The sequence below is a fragment of the Bactrocera neohumeralis genome, chromosome 4, assembly GCF_024586455.1.
Source record: "Bactrocera neohumeralis isolate Rockhampton chromosome 4, APGP_CSIRO_Bneo_wtdbg2-racon-allhic-juicebox.fasta_v2, whole genome shotgun sequence".
In the NCBI taxonomy this organism is placed as follows: Eukaryota; Metazoa; Arthropoda; class Insecta; order Diptera; family Tephritidae; genus Bactrocera; species Bactrocera neohumeralis.
The window spans coordinates 81,006,729-81,023,665 of record NC_065921.1 but is presented as its reverse complement, the minus strand read 5'-3'; the positions used below and the strand labels follow the sequence as shown (position 1 = coordinate 81,023,665).

Sequence of the window (16,937 nt, the reverse complement as noted above, 5' to 3'; positions counted from 1 at the left end):
AGCGAAACAAACGTTTTTTTTTCTGCGCTCTTTACACATTTTCGGCGCGAAAATTATTCGCGTTTTCAGTCCGACTATTTTGAATTTGTACTTTTCACCCCGATACATCCTACTCTACTAGTTTGACGAGGTGATGTGAATAATAAATTGGCATTTTTAGCAATATTAGGTTATATCGGTAATCATATTTGAAAAGATATTACACATACATACATAACTGTTGTTATTACCCCAGCTCTCCGCCTACCAAGAAATCTATTCAACTGGAATTTCTGCTTTTGCCCTGCAACTTTACAACAAATAATTAATATTTTAGATCACGCCATACACTAGTGCATGATCTGGACTCCTATTCAACTTGTATTTAATACCCTTAGTCCTGCAACTTTGCAACAAAAAATTTGTATTCATCCATACCACCCAAACAGTCGTGCATTAGGAAAAAGTAATTACAGATGCTTGCGAATTACGTATATTATACAATTAGGAAATTATTTAACTTACCTGTTTGAAATTCAACTTAAAGCTGCGTTAATAGCTACTTTTTCAACTTTTAAAACCTTAATTTAAAGACTCCATTATTATTTCACAATACGTAGATTGAAATCTACATTTTTACTTTTCGCTGCTACTGCTGCGTTCCTTTTTTCTTCAACTACTTTGTTGCAAATGACTTTGTCGATGTAGCTACTGTCAACATTGTTGTTGCCGCCATAGGTTATTTCCATCGCAGGGAATGGAATGTTATCTGTTACAAACCGCAACACTGCGATTTTTAATGCGCATTTTTATTTTTTCCAGCAATTGGTACGTAACTCCAGTACCAGGGTTACACAAATTTTTTAAACCATTTTTATATTTTAATATATATATAAAAATTTTGTGCACATGTTCTACAATTCACAAGAATAATCAAATGTGCCTTTTATTTTGAGCTATCTTCGCATTTTTTGCATTGCTGTTGGCAACGCGAATATAGAATATACAGATGTTGCCATCTAAAAAACTGTAAAATGTAAGCGTAATAGGAAGTTTCGTTTGGCAAATGTTTGATTAAAGCATATTTTTCATTAAAATTAATACAATACTTTACAGTAATAAGGCATGTTTTAAATTAGTAACAGCAACTGATTTATTTTCAAATATTATAATATCTAACTGTCTGACAACAATTTAAAACTTTTACTTCAATTCTACTTTTATTTTACGCGTTTGTGAAAACTTCCACAGTATGGCAACACAAAATGGAAGTTGGAGAAAGTTTGACGCATAATTTTGACGTTTGGCACGGCTGTAAACCCGGAAAAATAGGTTAGCAAACGAAAGAGTGAAAATAATTAAACATTTTATTATAGTTTTGTTATTACTAGATATTATGACTACGGAGGACTTTTATTTACGTTATTATGTTGGCCATAAGGGCAAGTTTGGTCATGAGTTTCTGGAGTTCGAATTCAGACCGGATGGTAAACTGCGCTACGCCAACAACTCTAATTACAAAAACGACACAATGATCCGTAAGGAAGCATTCGTGCATCAATCGGTGATGGAAGAGCTAAAGAGAATCATTTTAGATTCAGAAATTATGGCTGAAGACGATTCACCGTGGCCACCACCGGATCGCGTAGGCAGACAGGTAAAATTAAATATTTAATGTGAATATGTATGCATATTTATTTATAATGTCACTTTTAGGAGTTGGAAATTGTCATAGGTGATGAACATATATCCTTCACTACTTCGAAAACGGGCTCACTAGTCGATGTGAATCGTTCAAAAGATCCCGAGGGTCTCCGTTGTTTCTATTATTTAGTACAGGATTTAAAGTGTTTGGTGTTCTCACTTATTGGACTGCACTTCAAAATTAAACCAATATAATAGTGTAATTTTGTAACTTTAATACTGACATACATATGTATATTTAATTTCCATTTTGTATTCGCAAAACTTTGCTTTATTTCAATTAAAATCTAAACATACTTACGAACGCGGTTTCAATTATGATAGGTCAAAAATTTTAGTACTGAAAATTTTTGAGACACTCGAATGGTTTATAATGTTTATAAAAGTAGAAATATATTTACCAGTCTGTAGGACTAGTCCAATAGTCGGGTACAAGAACTATCAACTCGACAGCTTTCTTATAAACCATAACAAAGTTATTACTTGCCTTTCTGGTGTTTCGTATTTTTGGCATATGGTTAAACGTCAAATCAGTTCTTTATAAGTAGACCGCTTTTCAACAATTTTATTGCTTAGAAATATTTAAAATTGCTTTTTAATTTATTCAAAGGATCTAATAACTTGCATGCATATTAAAAACATTTTTCTTTCGATAGAATAACACTCATTCCTATATACCGCAAAATTTATTCCAACACAAAATAGTAAAATATTAACATTTAATAGCATTGAGATTAACTTGAGTAAATATAAGGTGACACTGGTTACTTAAGGCTAGCGCAGGCTATATAAATTATTTGTAAGTAAATGACATAAACTAAATTGTAATTTTCTTAGACTGATTCAAATAGTAGCAAGACACAGGTAAAGTTGCAATGACAAATTTTACACTATTTTAAATCAGTCTGCACAAAATTATTGCTTAAACTTATATTTAATATATGCAGTAGATATGTACGTATGAGAATATTCCCAAAAATTATTTCTAAATGTATCATATGTATGTATGTAATAGACTGCTATATAGCATAATAAGTATTTCTTAAGTGTAAAATGCTTGTGCATTAGAGTAAATAAATGCATATTTTCTGCACAAATTCTACATATATTTATATTTTTGTAAATTTAAAAATTGTAACAATTTTGTAAATGTCTAATATCAAATGCTTAACTGGTAAAAATTGATTTCTAAATTTTTTTGTGGCTTTTGACGCATTTTAATAGCGCACGGGGCTAAATTCAGTCTTTGGGATTCAATACGGGTTAGTGTGTAAAAATAGAGCGTATAAGTTGATATATATAAACATTGTTTTCAAACTCATGTGCCCTCTCTTTACATATATGGATAGTCTAAGTATATGATTAAATATTGATATATACATACAAATGTATAGATGATGTATGCATGTAGATATGTATTAATAGGTGCCATTATATCGTGCAAATAACTATAAAAACATTCATATATGCACTATTCTATTTTATAAAACTTCCAATATAAAAAATGTAAAATGTATTATTCGCCTATAAAATATTCGTATATACAACATTGTTGTGCTAAAGGAAACTTTTGTAGAGTCTTATGCGTAAGTCTCAAAGTCATAATTGTGGTGGCAATTGCTGTTGTTGCTGTTGCTGCAATGGCGATTGCACATAAGTTGTTGCTGCCGCGCTTGTTCTGGGATGTTCCATGAAGTAGTTGCCACCATTTTGATTGTTAGACAATAAATTTGGCGATATCTGTGGTTTATGTTGTTGTTGTTGTTGTTGCGTTGTCAACGGTGTATATATTAATTGGTTTTGTGATAATTGACCTGGCGACACTTGTGCAGAGTTGACAAGTAATGCTGAATTTTGTGTGCCCAACGTAGTCGTCGGTGTCGTCAAGGCATCTTTTGGACAGCCGATTGTCAAACGCACATGAAGACCCGATTCTTTTATAAGGTTGACCACGTCACCATGTGACATGCCGGAAATGTCTATGCGATTAACAGCAATGATACGATCACCAACTTTTAGCTCACCGCAACGATCGGCCGGACTGCCTGGTATCAATTTGCCTGCAAAAACACACAAAACAGCATTACAATCATTTCATAACCATTTGAGCAGTAACAGCTAAATATGTATATTTTGTCACATTTACCAATAGTAGAGCCGTAGAATTGATTTGACGAAGATATGATTACAAAACCGAAGCCTTCGGACTCGTGTCGACTAACTATAACATCGTATGGGTATCGGTATGTATTGCGCAGGGGCACGTTTAATGGCGGCGGTGGCGGTAAGGGCAATTGTTGTTGTTGTTGTTGTTGTGGTTGCAATAAATGTGGTTGAAGTGTTAACCGCAAGCGACGACGTAGTATCATAGTCACTTGTCCTCGCAACGCGGCCTCACCCATTAATGAAACAACTTTGTGGTGCGACGAATTCACCTTCGGAGAAAAGATGAATATAAAAATTAACAGTTGCCTAAAATATTTAGCACGTTCACCAAATATAAACTTACCACATTGATACCGTCTATGCTGAGTATCTCGTCACCTGTATTAATGCGTTGGTCATTATCCGCAGCACCGCCGGGAACAATGTGACCCACAGTCACTTGTGAGCCCTCCTCCGTGCCGCCAACAATGCGAAATCCAAAACCAAGAGCCTGACGTTCCAAAGTGACTTCACTCAACTCATACTGTTCCGTCGTTAGTTCGTCCAACGCATCGATTGCGCCGCCATTGCGTTGCAGAAACGGTAAGTTACCGCTCGGTGATGACTGCATCGTATTGGTGTAGTTGCTGGCACCTAACCAAGACAACGCTGGCGTTTGCGATACACTACTAACAGCCGGTGAATGTTGGGAAGTTTGCTGATGTTGTTGTTGTTGCAACAGTTGCTGGTTAGCATACGGCGCTGGCGAGAGTTTCTGTGGTTGTGGCATATCAAGCGTGGAGAAGCCCACACGGCGACGGTCACTCAGCAGCTCGTTAACACGTTTTTGCATGCGTTCATTTTGTATGTGTGCCGCTTGTAACGGTGTAGTCGCATGCAAAGATGCCGGTGAGTACTGTGCACCGTGTGGATGTGTATGCATATGCGGCGCTGGTGGTTGTGGTGGTGGCGGCAATTGAAGTGGGTGATGATGCAGGATATTGTGATGTGTAGCGGATGTTGTTGTCAAACCAAGCGACGTCGATGGTGAATAACTGCTGCTGGCAGAAAAGCTAAGATGTGGCGGTGTGGGCAATTGTTGTGGCGCATAGAAATTGTTCATGCTGTTGGGCAGCGGAGAAATGCCATAAATATTGTTGCCACCAACTGTACGCATGCCGGCCGAAACGTACTCTTGATGATCGTAACGCATGGGATCAGCAACACTTGAAGGCAACGAAAGGCCACTGGCGTGGTGGTAGCCAGTGCCAATATTAATGCTACCCATATTATTATCGACATTACCAGCATTGGCGCCACCATTGCCGGCATTTTCGGTTAGCAATGTCGCACCGGCCAAACGCTCACTCAAACTGGTCACCAATTTCGGATATGGATCCAAGTATGGTATATCTTGACTAATTGCCTCAATTTCCTGTAGGCTATTTGTGGATTTATGCGTGACAGCATCCACCAACTGGCCCTTATTGGCCGATAACCTGCCATCTACGTTGCCATCGTTAACATCAACACTATGCTGTAGCTCATCATTCGGGGTTTGTGCACGTGTACGACGCGTATCGACCAGCGGTGTTTTTGGACGTATTGGCAGAATCTCCTTTTGTTGTGTACTATATAGATCTGCGGTCGGCGTCTTGCTACGAAACAATGAGGACGTAAAATTCTTGCGTAATTTCGCCACATTACCCAGATTACTGCCACTTGTGGTGCTTGTGGGCGGTGGATTACTTAAAATGTTCGTACTATAAGCGCCTCCTGCTGGTGAGGCATTAGCACTATTCGAAGTTGGACCACCACGTTGGATTTTCACATGCGTCGGTTCAATTTTCGAACAATCCTTCAATATCTGCACTACTTCAAGGTGACTCTGTTGATGCACATCAATACCGTTAATCTCTAATAGTACGTCACCCTCTTGAAGTTGCGTACAACAATTATAGTCGAGTATCTTCTTCACCTTCTGACCATAAGCCGAATCGGCAATGGTGAAACCGAAACCCATGGCACCCTTTACAATCGTAAATGTGTGCACTTGCAACTCTGGTTTCTTCATTAAAATGAAACCGTCATTTAAGCCGCCCGTTACTGGTGAGTGCTGATTGCGCATTTGGTTGTGTTGGTTGTGAGATTTTGTGCCGCCTCCGTCGCCGCCGATGGTTTCGAGAAAATTATAATTACCATCCATATGTAGATCGAGTAGCATACGACGCTGTTTGTCTGTCGCTGCAACGCTAACACCATCCACCGCTATGGTGGTGACCACCTCGGTGTTGGGGTCATTGGGATCAAATGGTAAAGGATAGCCACGACATACCACTAATGTAACGGTTTCGCCTGGCAAAATCGACTGGAAAATATTGACCTGCACAAAATTTTATGATAAGTTTGAAGATAAATTTTTTAAGTAAAAAATTTAATATTTATTTAAGTACTAAATAAAGTTCCGTTATATAAAAAGATAACTAATTTAAGTAACTTAAACTAATGAAAATAAAAATATAAAGTTTTTCTCATAATAAATTACATAAAGTAAGAAGAAAAATCAACTCACCATCTCGTGATGCGTAAACCCGAGCACACAGGTCTCATTCACATACACCAACACATCGCCGGTCTGCAGTTGGCCATCCAACCACGCTGGTCCGTGCGGCACAATCGACTTGATTTGCAGAAACTCTTCCGCGCCATCATCGCCGCCCACAATGGTGATGCCGAGTCCGCGTGCAGACTTCACCAACGATGCGGTGATGCGCTCGCCCTGCATCTCGCTGGGATTTCGCGTAAATTTGTATGCCAGCAGTGCTGTTGGTGTCGACTGCATACCCGCGCCCGTTGGCGGTGGTTGCATACCACGCTGCGATATATCAACCATATTGTTGCCAAGCGCTGGAGTAACACGATCGTCATCGTCAGCGCCAATTACATTGCTACCAATGCCAGCGCCATTCACCAAATTAGTTGTTATTTGTGTAGACGGTGTTTGCGGGCGCTGTTGTTGTTGTTGTTGTGATTGTTGATTGGTAGGTGGTGGTGGCGGTGGTTGTTGGTGTGGTATGTAACCCATTCCTTGCGTATTTTGTGTACTGCTGTGTGCAGGTGGCGGCGGTTGCTGTTGTTGTTTTTGCCTTTGTTCAGCTGCGCGACGTTTAGCTTCCAAAACTGGATTTTCATACTGTGTGCGCCGGTTAACGTGATCTATGTAATAGGTACCGTACAAGGAATCTTCGATTTTCTCCCAACCGTAGGGGAGCTCATCGTCGCCGCAGTCTTCTAGCGATTTCTTTTGAAATTTCGATAGACGCGGATCGAGCCAATGAGACGTGCCAGTGTTGTGACTAGTATAATGCAAAGACAAAAAAAGAATGTACAAAGAAATATATGAAAGTTTTTTCTGAAGATCTTTATCTTGATTTTGATCGGTCCGCTCTGAATAATATCTTCAGAGATTGTAGCGTTGTCTTGAATAATAACCTATGTCAAATTTCGGAAAATACCCTGTCCAATGAAAAAGTTATCCAAACAAGGACTTCATTTTGATCGTTTAGTTTGAATGACAGCTATATCCTATAACAATCCGATATCGGCGATTCCGACAAAAGATCAGTTTCTATAAAATCTGAATAATCACTTGTATGGGATATGTGTATATGTTATAGTTTTACGATCTGATCGATTCCCACAAATGATCAATAGAATATCAAATGCTTCGTCTTAAAAACTGCTGGCTCAAAACTGGGTTTGGACCCATAGTACTTAGACAAAGTTGTGAATGATCCGTAGAACAAGTCCCACATACGCGATTTTTAAGTTTTTTGGCTCCCTCTACCCGCTCTAATATGGATGCTTACTTACTCGATAAAATACAATTCCCCGCGTTCGGTGTAAGCAGTCTCCCACTTGGGTGGCAAAGGTCCTAGTCCATCTCCTGGATCGTCAATATCCAAAACAGTATTATCACTGGTCGGAACGCCATTATAACAATTTTGGAGCAAATTTTCTGTAAAAAAAGGAAAATACGCGATTTAATTTCATAACATAACCATACATAAAAATATTATTGACAGAAAGAGCGATAAGTCAGTCCCTACGATCCACCAACCCAATGTTCGATTTATGCAGATTGTAAATATATAGGTGAATCCCCTTAATAGGCGCACATTCGTAGATAAACTCTGAACTCAGTGCATATTTCAGATCCCTAAAGGTTTCTCAAAATAAACTATCAAGTATGAGGTATCAGTTATGGAAAGTTCTCTGAGCGCCATTCACTTGGGAATGGCCAAAAACGATTATTTTACATATGACTAAAGGAGCTCCTCTGAGTAGCCAAAAATATCGGTTTGAAGGCGAACTAAAATAAAAAGGTGACATATGCTTTCCCCTCGAAATCCAACGTAGAATGACTCTTGCCAACAGATGCTACTTCGGACTGAGTAAAAAGTCCTCTCTCGACGAACAAAGAACAATCTCTACAAGGCACTCATCATCCCAGTCCTGCTATATGGAGCCGAGGCATGGACGATCACAACAGCTGAAGCATCTCGGTTGCCATACTTTTCAGGCGCTTGGCGATTTGTATGGGATACAATTTTTTGCAGGCTCTAGGCGTCTTGTCGGTATGCGACGGACTTTTTGATTCATACCTAGGAGCTCTGAGTATCACAACGAACAAGCCATTAAAGCAGTCCAAGTGGGATTATTAGAGGGCTCACGAGTAATCAGCATATTTACCAAAACGAATGGGGTCTTTATTGCTTAGAATACAGAAAATGTTGTTATGGCCGCAGAAAACAATCCTAAAGTAATTTTGCCGCCAAGTTGAGGGTCCTGGGCCGGATAATAATACGGGTCCGTTCCGTTAGAAAGATAAAAAAGTGAGCTTTGCGATATTTATGACAGCGACATCAACAAAAATCAAGGCATTGAAACTCCCAACACTCGAGTTGACATCTGAATGGCTACAGACCCAACATTCATAGCAGGAACATATGCCAATTGGTTGTACCAGCGGAAAGTAAACACCGGTTAAAGTTAACGAATTCATTTTCTGTTCCCACGACAGTCGGGTCTACGTAACCCGAACGGACCCGGATTTTTTTATGCGGACAAGGACTGTCAACTCGACAGAATTCTGCCGCTACAACAGCGAATTAATTTTTCTTTACAACAATTTGTCGGCCAAAGAGCATTCTAATTCTGAGCAGCATACGACAACGTACTTATCTTATTTTCATTGTCTACAAAGCATGATACGAGTATATGCCACCACATGACGTCCGGTCGTTTGGCGGCAAACAATCTCGCAAAGCTTATTTATACTCAACCACAAAACTATTCCACTTAATTGATTCCGACGCAGATAAGTGGAAGTAATTTTAGCAATGACACCAATCCAGATTTACTATCCGGTAGGTAGCCGGCGATTCGCCTTGTCATAAAGCCGCACACAACTTCTTCCAAACCCAATAAACGACATTCCCGGAATGCAAAATGTGTATGTATGCATGTAGGAACAAAGACAACACACACAACAACATTTATAAACAACGAGGGTCCAGCTAAAAGGCGCGAAAATTGGGGGATACCGAAAGCATTAAATCTATTCATTGCACTAATGTGTATGTATGTATGTACATATGTAGTAGATACGGGTAGTGGTGCATAAAATAAGCCCCAACACTAACTCACATCTAAAATAAAACGAACGAAGCGTGAACTGAAGGATCTCATCTATAAAAATAACAAAACAGAGGTAAGCATACGAAGAGCTTTATGAAGTTGCAAAGGGTTCTCAGAGACAACCAAACCACAAACTACTGATGTATATATGTATGTGTAAACATTAGACCAGGGCGATTCTTTCTAAAAGCGAGCTTAACTCCGCCAAAAAAGTGGAAAGTAAGGAAAACTTTGTAAAAAAAAAGAGCAGTGGCTCTTAATTATCTTCAAGATTGACCCACAAATGAATTATTCGCTAAACTTTGTTTGGGGAAAAAGGGCTTAGCCAGGCAAAAAGCCAAGTTTCTGACTGAAAGTAGAGGGCACAAAAGAGAAGTTATCAACGAAATACAAGGTTAAAGTTATCATTCACTAAGATTTGACTTTTACCGATATTTCCACATCATCTATAAGTTGTGGCTTTGAAATCACTAAAGTCTCTTAGGGTCTCGTCGAAGTTGATGAAAGATCTCTTAGTGGAACTAATTTCTTATTTTACGATAACCCAGCAATGACTTTCAGGATAGTGATATGCCTGGGAACTGCGAAACAGATGAACTAACCAGAACTGGCATTACACTACAATTAGAAGCTGGAAATGAGGGAATTTATATACATATGTACACACCTCTGGCTACTTGTAGGTAATTGCCAATTAAGTTATACACATAGCTTACTCTTGGTGTAATTAATTCCTGATTTACTCATAAAGCAGGCAAACGTGGCATAAATGAAATATGAATCCGCACAGGACGGCTATTAAAATTAAAAAAAAATGATATAAGAACTCTAGAAGGAGTGCTAACAGATCACTGTCTAATAAGCAGACATGCCTGTAGTCTAGGAAGACCATATAGTTATTATTGTAGAAGTTGTCAGAAGGTAGAAGAGGAGAAGACTATAAAACACCTTTTATGCGGATGTAAGGCTCTATAAAGGAGGGTTTCTTGACGGCGTCTGGGAATTTGCAAAGATAAAACTTTTCGTACTGATGAGCTTCATCAGAAGCACAGATTGCTTTACAGAGAAGCCAATAGAGTGAGGCGACTTTGGTCTCAGTGGTGTCAAATTGGGCTGCCTAAAGGCCTAGGTACGTCTTTAGACAGCCCCTGTAACTACTTACCTTCCAACTCTTGCATACAACTTGACAGCTTGTGTCCGACTAGATTTTTAGTCTTACGGCATGAAAACTACCTATTGGACAAAGTCTAGTAAGAACTGCACCAATTGCGGCAAGATGAACTTTGCTAAAGGGCAAGTAGTTCAGTAGATCTCCCGCGTACTACTACAGCCCAAAAATATCGACCAATTCATGCAAAGACTGGCTGAAGCTCTTATTAAGCGACTACCCCCATCCACATATCCATCGTTAATATGTGTGAAAAACCACCAGGAGTAGACACAACGCAGTGATCCCAGTTTACTGGGCTGCAGTTCTTGGAAAGGAGTTCAGCGTGGTTTCCTTTTGGACGAGCTTTATATACCCAGCTTCGCTGAGTTTTAGAGCGACCGTCGCAACAATGCGTCTGCTTTGCTCTGCTCGGTAATACCATTAGAAAGATAATGGTATGGCTACCTTAGTATTGTTCTTAATTTTGAAGAATATTGCCGGGTTCTTGCCGGTTACGTGGATACGAGACCCATCTTTAGTGTAGTTTTATTGACAATAGTTGACATTTTCAACTAAATTGATGACCCAGCCTAATGTTTATAAAGATTCTATATAAGTATATATGTACAAGTATGTACGGGTTTTCATGCCTATGCGAAGTGCATAAAGTGGCGGAAGATGAAGTAAAAACCATATTGGTACTGCGGCTGCGGCACTAGCACTCTCGCTGGGTAGAGCTTCATGTTGCTGCGTTTGTTGTTAGTGGTGTTAATATTTGCTTAACTCCGCTGCTGTAGAATGGCTGTTAGCACTGCTGACCCACTTTTACGGCGAGCGCGACAGCGGCGACAACAGGTTAAAAACCGATCTTTGCATTAAACACTAATAACAACAAAGCGACGCTTTAAAGCACGGCGTGGTCGACCAAAAAAACATTATTCTTTCAATTTGTCTTGTTGAGATTTCTAAACACCGGCTAATAGATAACAGCAACAAAAGCAACAAAGGGGTTAGCGTTGAATGGAAGAATTGGCTGAAGATGCTGTTGAGCACAAGTGTTATTGTTGTTTTGAGTCACATAATAAGCAATTGCGCAGACAATGGAATGTGCAAAAGAAGTCTTTACGCATAGAATACGAAGTATAATAGCTTTACAGGGCAGATAAAAAGAGAAATGTGAGATTATGAAGAGTGTGCAAAATTGCTTCAGAAATTCAAAGAATTTCGGCAAATGTAAGTATGTAATTAAAATATTTAGAACACTTTTAAAATATGGATTTTGCTTGAAATTGTGTGCTTTCAATGAAATCAGGGCAACGCACTCATTGAAAATGTCGCAGTAGTGTTTTGAGGAGTCTACTTCATCACGAACGTATTTGAACTGGCATAAAGTATACAGTAAAGATTGTGAAATCATCGGAATGTTGCCTCATATGCGTCTCATGTGTCGTCCATGCACCTCTGTTGCTGGCGATAAAATCGAAAATTTTACAGAAATAGTGCTTGAAAGTCGTCATGTTGGCACAGCGAATAGGGTAGAGGATCACAACATTCCTTCAAAAACGAAGTAGAAGTGCGAAAGGGATGCTTGACAGCGTAGTTGTTAAGTCTCATTACTGGTGGCGAGACGATGTCGAAATTGTCAAATTATCTAGCAAATGAAATGAGAACGGTGAGAACATAACCTGCCATGACGATCCAAAAAATTAAAAAAAAACAAGGCAAAGTCGCTCAAAAATTAAGGTTGTGTTCACTATGATTTCGTTCCACAAGGTCAAACGGTCAATACGGTATACGGTACGACCGGATTTATAGTTTTCTGCCATGGATTTATCACTAGTATAATGTGCACGTTTGTGAATTGAAAAAAAGAAACACACACCATCCAAGCCGAGGCTTGTAAAATCAGATTAAGCGTTCCTTGGCATATCTGACCTGTTGTGGCCTATTTTGAAGACAACAATAACAATTTATGTATATTAAAATTCTTGAATTTATTCCTACTTTTCCTGTCAGTCTGGCTCAAATTTGAGCATCGGTTCCTCGGCATATACATATGTATTATCTCAACTCAAATCACTCGAGTTCGTAGATCACTTCACGACGACTTTTGTGAAGATCGTGCAAAATCAGTTGTTGTTCCGCAAACTATTGATGCTGTGCACAAACTGATATTGCAAGTTCGTCACGGGACCTATCATGAAGTTGAGACAGCTATAGTCATTACTGGGACCAGCTTACACTCAATATTGCATGAAAAATTTACTGGAAAATATTTGTTCACATTAGGTTTAAAACAAATTGTCAATCGCTTAAAAAAAAGCTCTTGTCGGATCGTCGAAAACATTAACAAAAACAAGAAAAAACGTTAACTTCGGTTGCACCGAAGCTAAATACCCTTCACAGGTGAATTTCTGTTAGTAACTATGTGTTCAGTTTGTATGGAAGCTATATGCTATAGTTAACCGATCTGATCAATTTCTTCGGAGATTACATTGTTGCTGTAGGAAATAATATATACCAAATTTCGTGATTATATCTTGTCAAATGTGAAAGTTGTCCATACAAGAACTTGATTCCGATCGTTCAGTTTGTATGGCAGCTATATGCTATAGTTAACCGATCTGATCAATTGCTTCGGAGATTACATTGTTGCTATAGGAAATAATATATACCAAATTTCGTGAATATATCTTGTCAAATGTGAAAGTTGTCCATACAAGAACTTGATACCGATCGTTCAGTTTGTATGGCAGCTATATGCTATAGTTAATCGATCTGATCAATTTCGTCGAAGATTACATTGTTGCTTTAGGAAATAATATATACCAAATTTCGTGAATATATCTTGTCAAATGTGAAAGTTGTCCATACAAGCATTTGATTCCCATCGTTCAGTTTGTATGGCAGCTATATGTTATAGTGGTCCGATAGCGGAGGTTCCGACAAATGAGCAGCTTCTTGAAGAGAAAATGACGTTAGCAAAATTTCAAAACGATATCTTAAAAACCGAGGGACTAGTTCGTATATATACAGACAGACAGACGGACATGGCTAAATCGACTCAGCTCGACATACTGATCATTTATATATATATACTTTATAGGGTCTCCGACGATTCCTTCTGGGTGTTACAAACTTCGTGACAGACTTAATATACCCTGTTCAGGGTATAAAAATACGATAACGGTGATTTGAAACACGTCTGTGAGATGGTGACAAGTGATAAATGGCGGATTTACGCATATGAGCCCGAAAGTAAACATCAGCCGACTGTATGAGTGTTTCCAAATGAGCCGAATCAACAAAAAATTGTTCGCGCACGAAGCACTTCCAAGCAAATGATTGCCTGTTTTATTGGAAAAACTGAACCTGTCGCAACCATACCAATAGAACAATGTTGAAAAGTATGTTCTGAGTGGTACACAACCATTCAATTACCAGCTGTCTTAAGAGAAAACAGGAAAACCAACCCAAGACGAGGTTGATGCGCTCAGGTTCTTCATTTAGAGTGGCAAAAGTGCTTTGAAAATTGATTCAAACTTTTGCAAAATAGATCTCATTAGATGGAGAACATTTCGAAAAACAATAAATCGATTTTTTGAAGAATAATGTATGTATGTTGTTATTCTCTAATCCCGAAATATAAAAGACAACCCTCTTATAAGTTAAGTAGTAAATGGTTTTTCAATGAGAGCGCTATAAAAACGATTTGGGATATCAATGAAATTCTTTATTCCTGTAAAAGTACTTTTGATGCCATTATGTATGGAACTCGGTTTCTTTTGCATGGTCAACACGGGCACGCTTGCAGAAGACCGAAAGCTGAACCCAATTTCCGACGGTTTTCAAGCTTAATTGGGTCGATACTGCTGCAATTTCACGCTCGATATTCGTACGAAGTTCATTTCGCTGACTTTTTGGCATAGAACAGAGACTTGACGTAGCCCCGCAGGAAATAGTCTAACGACGTTAAATCGCACGACGGAGGTGGCCAATTGACTGGGCCACTTCCATCAGGTTCACTAAACATGGTTTTCAATAAATCGATGTGACATTCGCTGTGTGGCTTTTGGCCATTCAGCCAGAAATTAGCCTCATCGTTGAAGATGATTTTTCGATGAAAATCCGGATCATTTTCAATTCACGAACATACGACGATTCTGGTGGTCAAGCGGCTTCAGTTCTTGCGTCAATTTGATATTGTAAGGACGTGGCCCAAAATCTTTTCGCAAAATTCGCCACAATGACGTCACAGAGATGCCCAACGCTTGAGATCGACGTGTGAGAGCCTGATTTTGGTCTTCCTCAATAGCTGCGCTAGTGGCAGCAATATTCTCGACACTACGGGCACTTCTTTGTCTCACTGGCACGGGAACATTTTGTATTGTGGATTCAAAATTTTCCACTAAACGCTCAATAGTTGGTTTGACAGGACGATTATGACAACAATAAATTGGACTTAGCGCTCTTAAAGTTGAGGCCACTGACAGCGAATTTCGGTAGTAGGTTTTTATGAATTCCACTTGCTGTTGGATCGTATATCTTTCCATGATGAAATGGCAAACCTTATTGGACAGAAATCTCATAAGAGTGGGAAAAAATGGTGTCATTTTTTGTCACTATCGGTCAAATTTTGTAGCGTCGTTTTGGAAAAAAAAACGTTATAAACTGGTGTCTATAAGTCACTGAAATACTGAGCGAAAATATGATATAGGCGCTTTTTAGCTCTGAAAATGTTCAATAATGTTCCAAAAGTGTGAAGGAACAAAATTCTCACGAGTTCTCAATTCGAAAACTCGATTTCAGTGTCAATTGCCTACACTTGAGTTTCGCCTAAAAAAAATTGTTATCGAATAATTTTCTAACATAAATCATAACTTATTTCTTTGTGTATGCATTTGATACAATAATTACTTGTCATAACGGTAAAGTATTTCAATAATGCATTTAAATATTTTCACCATTAAACTCAAGTGTCTGTCTGAAGGGATCAATGACTCAGAATGAATAAGAGAGCATGTAAAAAGTTTAATGAGGGAGAAATCTTTTTACTTACACTCATTTGCATTATATGTTTATATGTATGTATATACTATGTGTGGGTATATAAACTATGCATGTGATTGCATAGCAAGACCCTACAGCATAAATCTGAGTATACTTTCGCATCCAGTCTGCAACATTTTCATAAATATGTGAATATAAATGCGTATAGATATGTATAGGTATGTATGTTTATATGTATGTGCATGTATTATTGTCCATATTTGCATTTGTAAGTGATATGTGCCTGCCAAGCACCTGCAATATTTGCCCCAATTTTCGCGCATTTTTACACAACCCAGCATTAGATTACATATCTACAGACATATTAATGCAAATACATATACATGCATAGATGAAATGTTTGTATCTCTTCCACTTGCAAACAAATAGTCAACATTCGATTAACCCGTATAAGCAGGTTTACATGTACAATATATTCATATATGTATGTATGTATGTTTAAGCACTTGAATATAAGCCTCTATGTAAATATCTTTGTAACTGCATACATTAGAAAACTATTGTGTGTATTTATGTATGTATGCATATTCACATTTCTTTGATATTCTACTTCTAATCACTTCCGCGATTCACTGCTTCAATGAAAGTAGTACAGAGCATATTATGTTTGGAATACAAAAGTACCCTGCAGGAAAATTAAAGGAAGTGGGATAAACTTTTAAATACGTGTAGTGTAAGGACTGAAATTACATGCATATTTAGGAACGTATTTTACACTCACAACTATTGTTTGCCGTTAAGAAATATAGAACATTTTTTTAATCTTTAGTCATTTCGCTTTCCTCCTGTATTCTTGCGTCGCGGAAATGAAAAAAAAAACTTATCTAGAAAGTTTGTTAGACGTTAGAAGATTATTGCTGTTCTCTTAACTAAAAAATATGCTCGTACCGCGATGTGATGTGATTTAACAGTCATAATGTTATCTCGCGGGAAGCTGGCTGTTAGCTGCTTCTATAAAAAAAAATGCACGCACGGTGCCTGGTCGGTGCTTGGATGACGCTCACACCGCGATGTGATGTGATTTAACAGTCATAATGTTATCTCGCGGGAAGCTGGCTGTTAGCTGCTTCTATAAAAGAAATGCAGGCACGATGCCTGGTCAGTGCTTAGGTGACGCTAGCACCGCGATGTGATGTGATTTAACAGTCATAATGTAATCCCGCGGGAAGCTGGCTGTTAGCTGCTTCTA

The 16,937-nt window shown here is 38.5% G+C and overlaps 2 protein-coding genes across 2 annotated transcripts in view; one reads left to right on the top strand and one right to left on the bottom strand.

Moving 5' to 3' along the window:
* LOC126755867 (uncharacterized) overlaps window positions 1-16,937 on the bottom strand; it is a 44,807-nt gene that overhangs the window by 7,782 nt on the left and 20,088 nt on the right. Inside the window, exons 3-7 of the mRNA XM_050468584.1 lie at window positions 7,702-7,846; window positions 6,401-7,184; window positions 4,193-6,211; window positions 3,830-4,118; window positions 3,285-3,743 (exon numbers count right to left, since the gene is read on the bottom strand). Of these exons, the coding sequence (XP_050324541.1) occupies window positions 3,285-3,743; window positions 3,830-4,118; window positions 4,193-6,211; window positions 6,401-7,184; window positions 7,702-7,846 (3,696 nt within the window). The remainder of the gene's footprint in view (window positions 1-3,284; window positions 3,744-3,829; window positions 4,119-4,192; window positions 6,212-6,400; window positions 7,185-7,701; window positions 7,847-16,937) is intronic.
* On the top strand, window positions 1,238-1,983 carry LOC126756989 (protein mago nashi). The gene is made up of 3 exons (XM_050470533.1): window positions 1,238-1,311; window positions 1,371-1,636; window positions 1,696-1,983. The coding sequence occupies exons 1-3, from the start codon at window positions 1,245-1,247 to the stop codon at window positions 1,876-1,878; spliced, it is 516 nt and encodes a 171-aa protein (XP_050326490.1). The 5' UTR covers window positions 1,238-1,244; the 3' UTR covers window positions 1,879-1,983.